Here is a 10,634-nt window from a genome sequence, read left to right on the forward strand (position 1 = left end):
AAGTTGTTACGGGTACTGACTCTGGTTGAATGGACATACGGTTGGGCAGAATCTGGCGAAAATGTAACCCAGCCCTATATTAGCAACCCCTCAAACTTTTCCCAGCCATTGTTGAAGACAGCCTTTTTTTCCGTGCCCAAAGGCCGTTAACTTTTTCAAAAACAGTGAAATGCATGTGAATAAAACACGATAAAACGGAATATAGTTAGTAGAGGAAACTGGTTAAGAAACACGGCAAATTCAAAGGTCAAAGGCCGTTAACTTTTTCAAAAACAGTGAAATGCATGTGAATAAAACACGATAAAACGGAATATAGTTAGTAGAGGAAACTGGTTAAGAAACACGGCAAATTCAAAGGTCGAACTCTTTTCGCCCTGTCACTGCGAACTGAATGAGCGCTTCTTTTAAACTTTCTTAAAAATATACAATAATAAAATTGCTTTATTCTTAAGGGATGGTTCTGTTACTTTTTATAAAAAAAGCAATGGAACGCATTCAAAAGTTAGAGTATTGAGCCTGTTGAAGCTTCTTAATGCTTCCAATATAAACGCGACATTGGAGTGAGGGGGGGGGGGGAGGGGGTATATAACATGAAGTTCACGATCTAACAAGCGAGGCCAACGCGTGCTGCCTTGCACATGTACTGACGGCACCGTGAAGAGGATATCCGGTGATAGTGGGGTTTGGAAGCCTTTGATACCCAGGGTAGTGATCTGCCGAAATCCGCCGATCCAGAAACGCCCCCCCCCCCCCCCCCCCCCTTCCCTTGACACACTTGATTACTCTAAAAGCTTCATTGTATTGCACATTTGAACCTATTTATGTTCATGATGAGTTTGTTTAGAAACATCCCGTTTTATCGTAAATCTGTGATCGTACTGGAACTTTACTTGTCATATTTTCTTAGTATGGTGTCATTTTTTCTTAGTATGGTGTCATTCCATGACTAAAATAGGTTGCGTAGGAGGGTAATTGAATGGTATCGTTAAAATATTGCTGCTGAACTAAGCGACTGGAAAATTTGATCAGCTATTAATCGCAAATACCCGTAATCGCTCAGCCAGGCGACTAATACAAATGACGAGGAAAATGCATTGTCAAAATTAATGATAAAAAATTAGTTACAATCACCTATGTAAACAATAGAGATCCATTTGAAGCACTCTTCACCATTTTGAACCAGTACCTTTCTGAAATTCAACATGGTTTCAAGGCTGGTTATAATCACACTTGTCCTCGCTCTCGTCTTCGTCTTGCCCTTCGCTCAGGGAAATCAGGTATGTAATTTTCTTTGCTTGTGTACAAGCATGCTATTCGATACTCGAATGGAATTATCCCAGTGATTTGCTTGTCTCACCCGATGAAGACCTGTCCCACTACCAGCACCGCAGCTCTCTAAAACGCTTTTTATCTACCCTCACCCCAATTCCAGACTGCAATATGGCTTTATATTATATAAGCACACACTGTATTTCATTTTCTTTTTTGCTGAGAACCAGTTTTTTCAGCTTGCTCTACCATTAATATTTTTGGGGATTATTTTTGTCTTCAGCAGTGAAATTTGAAACATTTACGTGAATGTGCTCGGCCCCCTAGAAAAAAAAGAAGAAGATTAGGCTCAATTCTATTCTAAATATTCTAAATATGGAATACTAGGAAAAATCAGCGTGGAATGGTCGAAAAAGAAGAGCTAAAAAAAAGAATTGAAAAATTGGATGTGGAATGTTGAATACGCAGGGAAAAAAAACATTTCACTTAACGAATTTTGTGTTTACTACATTTCAATCTCCAAGTCTTGACTCTAACGTTTTCGAATGAAAAAGTGCTCCCTCGTGCTGCCACCAGACCATATGTGTGAAGAAACAAAACTTGAAAATGTCGGAAATTTATCAAAGTTAGAAACTTTGGAAAAATCAGCGTGGAATGGTCAAAAAAGTTAGGAACTTTGGCTAAAATTTGATGTGCTTGTGTTTTACAGATTTGGGTTGGTTACAAAGGAACGAAATGTAAGAAATGATCACCTGCAATAAGTATCACCTCCTACCTCTCCCGAAATAGAATGCAGGGGTGGATCTAGCTTTTCTCTTAAGGGGGGGGGGGGTTATGTCAGTGACAAAGGGGGGAGGGGTTAATTATTTTTTTGTTACATATGGCTTTCTGGCAGCCCAAAGGGGGGGGGGGGGGGATTAAACCCCCTAAAACTCTTCCCCTAGATCCGCTACTAGAATGTTTCTTATTTATGTTATCTTGGGTAACCTTGGTGACCACAGTTGTCCTGGCGATAGGACGCGCGAGAGGAGGGAAAAATAAAAGGAAAACGATAAGGTCCAAATCCTTTTGGCGATATCATATATTACCTCTCCCCCTCAATGCAAAACTCCCTGCAATTTGAGGCATCTTAATCATTCTTGTTTTGAAAACTCCCGATTTTCTAGATCGCTCGGTCAATTCCATGAAGTCCGCTTCAATATTTTTTTTTTGCTTTTTTTGTAGCCCCAGAACTGTGTACGTCGAGAATTTTCACGGAATTCGAGTTTACTACGATTTTGCAGGCCGCTATTTTGATACAGGCCCAGGCCCTGGCGTCTTTAGAACATCACAGATTTCCCGCACGCTCGCTCCAGGCTCTTTTAGACCATTAAAAAAATGTACCACCCCCTTTAGATGAATTTAAAAATTTCGTTTACCCCTCCCTTTTTTGATGGTTTTTATGATATTGATAAAAGTTCCCTGACCGTCCCCCAACTGACAATACTATTAATAACCATCTTTAGTCACCCTTTATGAACTTGGATGCTGGAAGGACAAACCATTTCCCAATCGCGCACTTTTAACGCTCTACCACAACGCCCGCCACAACATAGACTGGAGCAAATGGCCTGACATGTCTGACATCATCGCGGAGTGCGCATATTGGGCGAAAGTGCTGGGCTACGAATATTTTGCTGTTCAGTTCTACGGAGAGTGTTGGGGTTACAAGCCTAGGCCTTCGCGATACATGATCTATGGGCGCGCGACCAACTGCGTTAACGGCGTGGGAGAGCACTGGTCGAACTTCGTCTACAGTTTCTCCCCGTAAGGTGAGTTCCGTACACCCTTCACTTGTGGGACAGTTTTGTAAGGGACGGACCGTTAGAAAAGTGAAGGGGGATGGGGGGTGGGTAAGGAACACAAAAAAAAATTAATCAAGATGAAAAGCCTGGAAAAAATGTATGCAGCCCAAACCAGACAGAAAAAAAAGCATACAACAATTAAAAAATTCATGCACGTCTGAGACAAGAAAAAAAAAACATACACGACTGAAACCTCCCCACCCCCTCTCCTTTACTTTTGCCATCCCTAATGACATATGCACATCAGGTAGTGGCATGGCACCCACCCCCCTCTCGAAAAGAAATCCTTATTCCCCCCTGGCAAGGTGATTGATTATCTGAGGAATGCCTTATTAACAAAATTTATCTATTCGAAGGATATCGTTGTCTTGCTCGAATGCAATTCCAAGATTAGAGGTTAACGTACATTTAATGTACTAGAATTAGAGTCAATGAACTAGAAGTTATTTTCTCAGTTTTATATATGGGTTCCCCCTTCCCTCTTCCTGTTAAGGTTGTACCCCTCCCCCCTAAAAGTTTTGTTTCCACTCAATATAAACAGCATTCTGCTTCAAAAGAAATGTGTTGTTTTGATCCGATTGTTTTTTTTTGTTGTTGATCTAAACTACCCTATTTTTAACCTTTTTCTTTACACCCTCTCCCTTCGCCTCCTTTTTCGCCTCGTTCTCACGCCTCGTTACACTGACCTCGGCGCCACGGGTTTCTTGAGGATGGTGAATGGCATTTTACTAAAAAGATGATGTATCGTATTATTTTCTAGACGGGGACTGGCTACCTCGACAAGCCTACTGTGATCAGGCAGTCCACGCTTGGCTACTGCAATAAGGGGACTATGCTAACATAAAACTCATAAAATGGGTAGGAAAATGGTGATATAATAACCATGTATTCAATATACAATTAAGGAGAACATTTCAAACAAGCCAGTCGTCACTTTTTTGTGATGATCAAAGCCAGCAAGCAGATGAGGTACTTGAGCTACTCTAATAATAAGAAAATAAAGATGGAGATATAAATGTATTTCTTTGGTGTTGTTTCTAGGCATTTCTATAACGATTGTACTTATACAAGCTGGAGTAGGGATTTCAATCAAACGCGGTATCACGGCCATGAATTTTATCTCGCGTCGTTTTTTCTCTCTTTCTCCTTGACTTGATTCCACAGCTAAACAAACAAAACAGTCAAACTATTCAGGGATTTAGCTTTCTGTGAGTATGTTTACGAATCTTACTCAAATTAGACTACGCGATAATTTACATAATTTCTTTTTATTCCTATCGATTTGGCAAAATAACAACAACACGCAAACCGCAAAAATAAAAGCAAATCCTTACGCGCAGTTGTGTGGTGGTTACTAAAAATAGAAAAGATGGGAATCGAAATGACGCGCGGGCAATACCAAAGATTCCCTCTATTATATTATGCTCTCTTGTCCATACTTATGACCTGATTACTGAGCAAGGATCTGCATCAAAATTTAATCCATACTATAGTAGGGTTGTTGATTATACTGTTTAATAATTCACCAGGCCCGCCTTTCCATACTACCCCAAAACCTCACCGTGCGTTTCCATACTACCTTTCAAAGCCTCCCCGTGTGTTGCCAAGGGATAAGTATATTAAAAACTGGTTATACTGTTTAATAATTTACCAACCCTAGTCTTTATACTACCTTTCAAAGTCTCCCCCGTGTGTTGCCAAGGGATCAGTATATTAAAAGCTGGTTATACTGTTTAAAAATTCACCAATCCCATCCTTTCTATATTACCTTTCAAACCCTCCCCGTGCGTCTCCATACTACTCTTCAAACCTTCCCCGTGGGCTGGCATGGTTAATTTCTCTTGGGGTTCATTAAAGTGTTTATGTGACCTGGATATCATGATGGGATCGGTTTGCACCCTCGTGAATATAGAATGATTTTATAATGATAGATAATGACTTATTGGGGGTATTGTCTGGTTTACGGGGGCAAATATCGAATGCAATCAATCAAGACAACAGAACTCTTCAGCTTCGACCAACAGAGCTAACGGAGTGCTGGCAGCCACATTACGCCAAGCTCAAGATGAATGCTCGATCTTGTTTTCCCGCCATTTTCACGCTCTATTTCGTCCTCATTACGCATCATCTCTGGGGTAAGCTTATATTAAATCTAACGCTCCTGGGCAGTTTTTTACGCTTCCTAGTCAAATATAGTGATAAATAGTTGTTCTGGTGTAATTTGGCATATTTTTATTTGTCTTTTAAATAGTCTTGAAGGCCTTTCGCGGGTAATTGTTTTCAAAATGTCGTTCAAATTGAAACCCGTTTAGAAGCGTTTTTGAAAACAACCCACGAGAGGCCTTAAAGGCAAGTATGCCCCTGACATTCGTTTTTGAGAACTCTCGTCTATTGTCGTCTGAATATTGTGCACTCAATTCAACCAAGGCGGCACTCGGAAAACTCATGTACCGTTACCGGCAGTGATTCATGAGTATAAAATATATGAATATATAAGCGCACGGGCTATAGAATGATTTGACTCCGAAATAAAGTCTAATGTCTTGTTAGTGTTGAATAAAGCACCTATCCCTACTTTGACTGGATGTATTTGCCTTGGTTTCGCTCCACTGCAGCGAGCTCTGTCCCTATGCGCTTGCGACCTTTCAAACGATGCGCTGTGTAACCGCCGCCACCTGGTAAATGAGTAACTCGACCACCTCGACCCTCAGCGGCGCGTTTTTTCTCTTCCCCATTATAAAATAATTCGGAGTCAAATTATCATAGCCCGTGATAAGCGTTAATAAAAACAAATCCATAAATACCCAAGCATTTCAGGCGCGTAGCCAGGGCGGTGGCCTAGGGTTCCCGCCCCCCCCCCCCTCCCCTTTTAGCAGCCAAAAATACAGTAAATATAAGACATTATCTAAAATACAGAAGAAAATACCTTGAAAGTATCTTTTGGGCCCCCCTCTGTTAAAAATCCTGGCTACGCCGATGCATTTGTTGTGTCTAATAACACTTAGCATAGCTTGTCAGTCAAACGTCACCCACGAACCACTGCGGGTTGCAACGCAAGGATTACCTCAACAATGTGTTTCGGTCAATGCAAAGTAAAATCGTCTTGCACTTATAGCCTGCTTGCAGTCCGTACTCGGTGTTATTATTGCGGAGAACCCTCTCCGTTCGGTGATCGGGCGCCATCTTGTATTATAAGCCGCGTGGTTCCTGGGGGCGAGCGCAAAAGTACGTTTTGAGTTTTTACCAGTGTTTCATAGAGTAAAAAAGACAGCCACGGCCACAGGCCTCAGATGTATTTTGTTTATCTCTCATCTTTCTTGTTAGCAAGGCTTTCCATTAATTGTCCGAAATAAGCAATTCTTCTTGTTTTTTAAAAAAAAACTGCGAGAAACTTATCAAAGATTTGCGCAGGGCGGGTACGCACGGATATGGATATATTCATAAAAGGCCACCCCCCATAAAAGAAATCAAACATCTGGCGATACTTCAGAAAGAAAACGGTTTAAAAAGGTTTGGGGAAGCTATGCACACAACAGTTACGCTTAATATAGTGTAGGCCTAGTTTAGCGCAGAACTTGGATTCTGTAACCTATAGAATTCTAAGTAAAAGCGTGGAGAAATATCGAGGAGCTGTATCAGTTTGCTAGACTTATATAAGTACTTTTATATGTAGTGGTAATTTATAGTTTCTATTATACGACAGAAATATTTAAAGACTTTGTTAATTGAATGGAATCCCTCAGTTTAAGCTAATACACTTGTTTGTATTGTATTGTTATCAATTTTTATCTTTTATATTTTTAATGTTTGCTTGTTTATTTCATGCTTCAATATAGACTTTAGACTTTTATACAAATTTTGATTTGAGGAACAACGATTAGAAAATTAAAACCAATTTCAATTTTGTTTCTAATACTTCAATTTCACCGAGAGGCATACAGAATCTCGTAATGAACTAAACGAAAGCACATTCAACTCGTACATGCTAAATATTTGTTGATAGATTTCGAGACATTGATTTTATTCCAGAGCTTTCCGAATCGTCCTGCCGAAGTGTCAGACACTTGTCATCTAAACCTGGGCATGCTCTCAACGGACATCTGCTGACCAATTTGACAAACTTGACCTCAGAAGTCAACTGCCGCATTCATTGCTTCATGACACCCGATTGTTTCGCGTTTAACTATGGGCCGAGCGCAAATGGTCACGAGAACATTTGCGAGTTGAGTGACAGCGACGCCGCCCAGCATCCACAGGACCTCGTTCCTAGGCCAGGCTTTATATATCAGGGATATCAGGTTAACTTGGGAGGGGAGGGGAAGGATAGAAATAAAAAAGGAGGGAGAAGGGATGGGGACCAGGGGGCTGGGGGGAGGGTGGAGGTTTGGGGTGCTATGAGAAATAAAAATAGCTTCCGCTTTACATATTAGGGCGGATATCAGGTAAACTAGGGAGGGGAGGGAAAGGTGAGAGAGGAAGTGGGATGTGAGGACTCACCTAACCGCAGGACCTCGTGCCAAGATATCAAGGATATCAGGTAACCTGAGGAGGGTGGGAGGGTAGGGGAGGGGAGGTGTGAAGACTCCCTAGCCTCAGGACCTCGTGCCAAGATATCAAGAATATCAGGTAATCTGGGAAGGGTGGGAGGGTAGGGTAGGGGAGGTGTGAAGACTCCCTAGCCTCAGGAACCCGTGCCAAGATATCAAGAATATCAGGTAATCTGAGAAGGGTGGGAGGGGAGGGTAGGGGAGGTGTTAAGACTCCCTAGCCTCAGGACCCCGTGCCAAGATATCAAGGATATCAGGTAATCTGAGAAGGGTGGGAGGGGAGGGTAGGGGAGGTGTGAAGACTCCCCTAGCCTCAGGACCTCGTGCCAAGATTTCAAGAATATCAGGTAATCTGAGAAGGGTGGGAGGGTAGGGTAGGTGAGGTGTGAAGACTCCCTAGCCTCAGGACCCCGTGCCAAGATATCAAGGATATCAGGTAATCTGAGGAGGGTGGGAGGGTAGGGGAGGGGAGGTGTGAAGACTCCCTAGCCTCAGGACCTCGTGCCAAGATATCAAGAATATCAGGTAATCTGAGAAGGGTGGGAGGGTAGGGTAGGGGAGGTGTGAAGACTCCCTAGCCTCAGGACCTCGCGCCAAGATATCAAGAATATCAGGTAATCTGAGGAAGGGAGGGGAGAAAGAGTAGGGAAGGGGTGAGTGAGGACTACGCTCAGTATTTGCAGGACCTCGTGCCAAAATGTGAGCCATACTTTAATGTTACAAAGTGTTTGAATCGTTCTGTATTCGGTACAGTCGCGTACCTGGTTTTACTTGATCGTAAGGAGTACCCAGACAGTGTGACATGTAGCGTCCTTTGACAAGGGGGTAGTGGACTGCTAGGTTGACCTAAAGGAAAGCGGGGGGGGGGGGCAAGGGATTAATAGATACGGTATATTGTATCTTTTTATTATGAATAATTTGTGGTTTAAACCCTAGAACCCTTGCTTGACAAGCGAACCCTGCTTTGCGCACCGAGCTTGTCGTGTTGGCTATGACGACAGATGCTCATCTTGCTCAAGGAACTACACTGGACTAAAAACTGTACTTTGCGTGAGTACAAACTGCGGTCTACCTGTGTCTGTCTGTCCCTTAGTCCACTCAGCCATCTTTCTTGTTTAGAGAAAGGCCAATCACGGCGCCATTTTTATGCTCCCGCTTAACGCCAAGTTACTCAGAATCCATTTCCATCTGCTAATTCAAGCAAGTAACCAAGCTATTTTCAATTAAATATCGTCAATAACGAATCAGACTTCAATTGTAAATTGTTATTTTGAAGTTTCCTTGCGATTAAACCGTTGTATAAACAATGGACAAGGAATGGTTGATCATCGACAAAACTTTTTGAAATCACTGAGAAGTTTTTCGATTTATCAGTGTATTTCCAAAACGTCGGAAAATTATTCATTCTCAATTTAACTGCGCAATTGTTAGCGCAATTCTATGATTTAATGATTAATGTTCGTACTGTACTTTTTAGGAGGGGGTGGGGTTGAAAATGATGTGTTTGGAAGGATCTCTATTTAAATCCAAATATATATTGTTAGTAAATAGAAGCCGCGTTTCCACTTAGACGCGAAGGATATTCTCAAGCTTCTTATTTCAAGAAGGTTATTTTTTTAAAATATTCATCAAGAGAGGAGAAAAAGGCAGCCTATGGGGCTGCAATGACTAAGAGAAGTGTTCATTATCCACCACAGATAAGAATATGAACGTCGATTTTTTTTCCCGTGGATTCTCAGACGACATATCTTCTGGAGACCTTTCCAGGCTTGTGGTGGATGGAATTGACTATAGTCTTGGTGTAAGTAGGGACTCACTGATTACTTTCTAGGGGCGGATCCAGAAGATCCAAAAAGAGGGGAGTCGAAGCGAAGGGTGGGCGTTCTATTCCCCTAGATCCGCCCTTGTGTCTTTGAATTTTTTGTTTATATAAAAAGGAGGTATACAGTAAATGAGGCACTTGAACGGTGAAGAGTGATTTTAGTTTTATTTCGGAAAGCTCAAAACCTTAAAATCGCATAAATAAACCAACAAGATACCTTACATAGTAGCACTTTTACGGAGAATTGGTTAATTTCTTTTCATTAAACCTGGGCGAAGTAATCAGAAATATTTTACGTTGTTTTGTTACATATTTTATTTATTAAACTTCCCAAGAAAATAAATGAATTTCTCCTGTCAATCTAAAGAGCGTTTTTGTACAATTTCAGATGAGAGGACATAACATCGCTGCCTTTACAATGAGTGGATCTCCAATAAACCAAGCCGCATTTGATACTCACGGCATACAGAGTTCTGGTACCGAACTCACAGCATTCATCGACGACCTCCCCTCTAATACACTTGTACTGGTAGCAGTTTACGATAACGGGCACAACTATTACCATTCCGCTGTTGATGCCTTGATTACTCTAGGGGCTGTGACGCCATATGGACCTGTCAATCATAGGGGCTCGTTGTTCCTGATTGGCTACAAGGATCATCCACGGCCTTCCTGGGTCACACAGGGGTATGCACAAATTGGGGAAGGTCCGTCAAAAGGGGCGGCCAGGTTCCTAAGGAAGGGCTGCTTCCCACATGGAAGCCAAGCAGAGAAATGGTGCAACCCGTGATATCGGTCCCGGATGTCAATACCAAAAATAGGATAAATGAATAAAGGCACAGAATATATTACTTGCTAATTTTTTCCCCAATTTTTTTAAGTACACCTTCTGCACTGTGATCCATTTCTGAGGAAATCAGAAAAAGCATGTTGTCACTTTGGCAGCTGTGCGTATCGTAGCCTAAAACAGGCGCGTACACAGAGGGTGCGCACAGTACCCCAAAAGACTTACTGATGCTCTAGGGTTCTCTCCTGTGGAAAAGCTATACCTTCAAAGAAATCTACAAGCTTAACTGTTGTCGGAGGTAGGCTCGCACACAGGCAGCTCGCCTCAACTGTTTGAATAAAAGTTTAAATTCTTTAGGTTTATGC

At 41.9% G+C, this 10,634-nt stretch overlaps 2 protein-coding genes across 2 annotated transcripts; both read left to right on the forward strand.

Annotated features, from left to right (window-relative positions):
- Positions 1 to 1,136: 1,136 nt before the first annotated feature.
- On the forward strand, positions 1,137 to 4,133 carry LOC116619476. The gene is made up of 4 exons (XM_048734625.1): positions 1,137 to 1,277; positions 1,979 to 2,006; positions 2,775 to 3,080; positions 3,874 to 4,133. Exons 1-3 carry the CDS (start codon positions 1,203 to 1,205, stop codon positions 3,077 to 3,079), a joined length of 408 nt encoding a protein of 135 aa, XP_048590582.1. The 5' UTR covers positions 1,137 to 1,202; the 3' UTR covers position 3,080; positions 3,874 to 4,133.
- Positions 4,134 to 8,543: 4,410 nt separating this feature from the next.
- LOC116619478 lies at positions 8,544 to 10,625 on the forward strand. The gene is made up of 2 exons (XM_032384317.2): positions 8,544 to 9,461; positions 9,871 to 10,625. The coding sequence occupies exons 1-2, from the start codon at positions 9,366 to 9,368 to the stop codon at positions 10,270 to 10,272; spliced, it is 498 nt and encodes a 165-aa protein (XP_032240208.2). The 5' UTR covers positions 8,544 to 9,365; the 3' UTR covers positions 10,273 to 10,625.
- Positions 10,626 to 10,634: the final 9 nt, after the last annotated feature.

Source organism: Nematostella vectensis, chromosome 11 (assembly GCF_932526225.1).
Source record: "Nematostella vectensis chromosome 11, jaNemVect1.1, whole genome shotgun sequence".
Taxonomy (NCBI): domain Eukaryota; kingdom Metazoa; phylum Cnidaria; class Anthozoa; order Actiniaria; family Edwardsiidae; genus Nematostella; species Nematostella vectensis.

Bases quoted from the DNA above. Each gene is read 5' to 3' on its own strand.
- LOC116619476 (XM_048734625.1), top strand. From the start codon at position 1,203: ATGGTTTCAAGGCTGGTTATAATCACACTTGTCCTCGCTCTCGTCTTC. The intron at 1,278-1,978 runs GTATGTAATTTT...TGTGTTTTACAG, and splicing joins CCTTCGCTCAGGGAAATCAG to ATTTGGGTTGGTTACAAAGG. The intron at 2,007-2,774 runs GTAAGAAATGAT...AACCATCTTTAG, and splicing joins TGGTTACAAAGGAACGAAAT to TCACCCTTTATGAACTTGGA.
- LOC116619478 (XM_032384317.2), top strand. From the start codon at position 9,366: ATGAACGTCGATTTTTTTTCCCGTGGATTCTCAGACGACATATCTTCT. The intron at 9,462-9,870 runs GTAAGTAGGGAC...GTACAATTTCAG, and splicing joins GAATTGACTATAGTCTTGGT to ATGAGAGGACATAACATCGC.